This window comes from Clarias gariepinus, chromosome 1, assembly GCF_024256425.1.
Source record: "Clarias gariepinus isolate MV-2021 ecotype Netherlands chromosome 1, CGAR_prim_01v2, whole genome shotgun sequence".
Taxonomy (NCBI): Eukaryota; Metazoa; Chordata; class Actinopteri; order Siluriformes; family Clariidae; genus Clarias; species Clarias gariepinus.
In genome coordinates, this window is record NC_071100.1 from 25,995,532 (window position 1) to 25,999,454 (window position 3,923).

Here is a 3,923-nt window from a genome sequence, read left to right on the forward strand (position 1 = left end):
TTACAGTGCACTTAATGATGAGTATTTTAGTTAATATTAAAGAGTAGCTTCAAATTGGTATGTCTCAGTATTGCTTATTGAACCCCATAGAATTTTTATAGTCTGGGAAGTTTTGACACATTTTTAAATTAGCCAGATCTCGTTAGTGGTTTGAGAACACCTAATTGGTTCTCCTTCTGACTGTCTAAATGACCTCTCTAGTTGAGAGAGAGTTAAATTGACGTGAAAAAATACTGGTCTTCTTTCTTAATTTTATCATTGGTCCTTAATAAGTTGATTGTCAAATGTAAGTGCAACTTCCCATCATATGAAATATCCCATCATATAGGTACTTTTGACTAACTTAGTAGGAAGGGCGAGTACTTATGAGTGCGAAGAATGTTAGTTTGGAACAGCTGAAATGCAGGTGGACGGGAAACCCGTGAATTCTAATGAAATTCTCCATGAAAATCGCTAAATACTTGGATAATTCTATAAAACAAACTTGCACTTTATCAAAAGACCTACATTATGCATATTATATAATTGTTGCTCTAATGAATGCACATTGATCCAAAAGCATCAACAGTGGTGCAATAAGGCTTTCAAAAGGACATTTTACTCCACATAGCTGCCAAGTCCTTTAAAAGTCTATTTCTTTGGTGTCTTGACCATTTCACAGTTGAGTTCATGTTTAAAAATCCGTGAATACTGTACAAATCCACTCTGTAGCTGTATTAAATCCAGTCTCTGTGTACTGTCCCTAACGGTCACACAGTCGTCTGTGATAATTCTCTTGATAAAAGTGTCTCAGATGTCATTCTCCTTTCCCTGAAACAAATGCAGAAAGTGTTTTTGTTACGTTATTTTGATACTCATTTTCTTTTCAGGCTACAGTATTAAAACTGCTACTTATTACACACACACAGCAAAATACAATATGGCATTTTGTTCCCACTACAACAAAAATAGCAGACCATTTTGTGTTAACTAAAACCCTCTTATCACCAGCTCTTAAAAATGTCATTATCAGATGTGGGTCTGTGGTCGTGTGATGGTCATGGTAGTGGTAGATGGGTGTATTGGGGGTGGGGTGGTGTAAACAACAAGACAGGTGTATTTGTACAGTAAGTAGCAAACTGAAAGTGTCATGGCAAACTCTAAAACTCAGGCACGCTAACTCATCATTCCTGTATACAGCATTGAGGGGCCTGAAGCCTATCCCAGGAGACTTAGGGCACAAGGCAGGGTACACCCTGGACAGGGTGCCACGCCATCGCAGGGCACACACACATACACACACACTCATTGACATACTATGAGCAATTTAGGAACGTCAGTTAGCTTGATCTGCATGCACGGAGAGAACATGCAAACTCCATGCACACAAAGGCGCGAATCGAATGGAACTGCTGGATGTGCAAGGTGAAAGGGCTAACCACTGTGCCACCCTTAAAATCTAAAACTTACCCTCACCCACTCATCTTCTATACCGCTTTTTCCTGTATTCAGGGTCGCAGGGACCTGGAGCCTATCCCAGAAGGCTTAGGGCATGAGGCCAGGTACACCTTGGACAGGGTGTCAATCCATCGCAGGGCACACACACACACACACTATGGGCAATTTGGGAACGCCAATTAACCTAACCTGCATATATTTGAACTGTGGGAGGAAACTGGAGTACCCGGAGGGAACCCACCAAGCACAAGAGAACATGCAAACTTGCACACAGAGATGGGAATTGAGCCTGGCCCGGAATCAAACCCGGACCCTGGAGGTGCAAGTCGACAGTGCTAACCACTACACCACCGTGCCACCCAAATCTATAACTAAAATAATAAAATATAAACTAATACATTATGAAAGTCTAAAGATACAGTAGATGAATATATAGACTATTATTTTTTTTTTACTTTCTTTTTATGAAATTGCTTTAAGTTGTTTTATTATCTCTAAACGTTGCAGTGCCTGGAATCTGAAACAGAAGCCAGTTTACAAAGTTTTTTACTCTAGTAATTCAAATTAAAATGTAGGCTTAATTTTAATGTTATTGCAAATAAAGGATTACCATTGTGTACCATAGAGTACCGTAGTACAATACCATATTCTTTAATAAATAGACTGCCTGAGTAGACAAAAGTTTACTGCTAAACTTTTAAACATGATGGAAAGCTCATCATGAAAACATCTATGGGTATATATATATATATATATATATATATATATATATATATAAAGATATCTTTCATCTTTTGTTTTGTACTGTATTAACTAAGATGAGATTTTAAAGATTCGGATGAACTTTTCATCTCCCACCCACCCACCAGTTATGTGCCTTTTGAGATGGAGATATATATGTGAATATGTGAGTATGTGCTCCATACCGTTTGTGGGGTTGGCGACCAGGGTGGGTGAAACCGACCGTCCACTCCAGAAGGCTCTTGAGTTTGCAGGCTAGACAGGGGAAGCGCAGGTTAAGTTGCTCCAGCAGCTCCTCTTTGCGCAGTCCGTACACTATAGGTGCGATACACTGAGCCAGGCTGAAGAACACGAACGTAATCACGGCAAAACGCTCTTTGGTGTCTATCGTGATCGTTCCCTTTCCCTTGAGGATCTCCAGCACGAAGTTGCTGAAGTTTGGCAGGATGTACACTGCGAGCTGCAAGCCGTGCAAGGCGATGGTCCTGCACCCGGCCCGGTTCCTCCGGTTCAGCACGCCCAGGCGGCGGCCAACGCACAGAATGCGCACGTAACTGTACAGGATGAGGATGGTGCAGATGGAGATGAGTAAAATCTTGTGCACTCCTCCGGTTTTTAGCTGATCCCGGCCGCATGTCGGATTCTGGATGCTGGTCGCGTTCTCCACCTTAGAGAACAGGCTGAGAGGGATGATGGAGGCGAGCACCCACGTGACCACCCCAAGCAGCCAGGGCCAGTGCTTGAAACGCACGCTGCTGTACTGGAGCGGGAAGCAAATGGCCACGTAGCGGTCCAGGGCCATGGCCGTGATGGTGAGGAGGATGTTGGACGCGGTGGTCGCGAGCACGGTGATGAGCGCTGCGCATGCGGGCGCCGGCAGCTTCGCGCGCGCGTTCATCTGCAGGTAGAAGATGAAGCACACGGCGAAGTAAGTGGTGGCGGAGAGCAGCAGGTGGAACACGAGCACGAAGCGCGCGTGGCTGCGCAGACGCTGATCCCGCAGTATGGTCCAGTTGATCAGGAGATTAAAGAGGAACAAGATCACGAAAGCCACCGCCGACGCACAGACGCGAACGTGGGTGTACGTGGCCATGCCCGTGTCGTTTACCGACGTGTTAGCCATCTGTATCCCAAAATAAAAATGAAAAAAAAAAAAAAAAGTTACCTTAAGTTATCATCGTGCCATAAGTCACCTCGCTCTACGCGGCTTCGCGTCTCAATCCGCATCCATTCGGTTCCTTTCGCTTTTACTCCGCTGTTCCAGTCAGTCTACACCCGCCCGTGCTGTTTATTTTAAATCTCTTTCGTTTAAGAAGGAAGTGCTCCGAAATAAACCGCTCTTCTTCTTCTTCCTTTCTAGACTCTGTGTGTGTCTGTGTGTCTGTGTGGGTGCGCGCGCGTGTATAACCGAGTGTGTCTCGGGGTGTGTGTGTGTGTATGTTTGTGTGTGTGTGTACGAGAGAAAAAGAGAGAGAGCGTAATTTTGCGTTGTTCTCCAAACACTTCCTGTTTGCAACAGTATTTATTAAGATTATTTTACTTGCATTAACATTCAACTCGTGTCCACGTTTTAAGATTGTGTGGACTGCTCGTGGCACCTGACCCATCACATGATTAATCTCAGTACTCTCGTTATACAGTAAACGGGTTTCTCAGGGGGTTTTAAAACTAAACCTAGACAAAAGTATTAAATCATTGGGTTTTTTTCAGGTTGTGTCTCTGGGGGAACGGAATGTTAAAGGTCA

At 43.8% G+C, this 3,923-nt stretch overlaps 1 protein-coding gene across 1 annotated transcript; it reads right to left on the bottom strand.

Moving 5' to 3' along the window:
* Window positions 1–234: 234 nt before the first annotated feature.
* zgc:194312 (uncharacterized protein LOC794943 homolog) lies at window positions 235–3,618 on the bottom strand. The gene is made up of 2 exons (XM_053491911.1): window positions 2,364–3,618; window positions 235–810 (listed from the first exon to the last, which is right to left on the bottom strand). Exons 1-2 carry the CDS (start codon window positions 3,299–3,301, stop codon window positions 750–752), a joined length of 999 nt encoding a protein of 332 aa, XP_053347886.1. The 5' UTR covers window positions 3,302–3,618; the 3' UTR covers window positions 235–749.
* Between the last annotated feature and the right edge of the window lie 305 nt (window positions 3,619–3,923).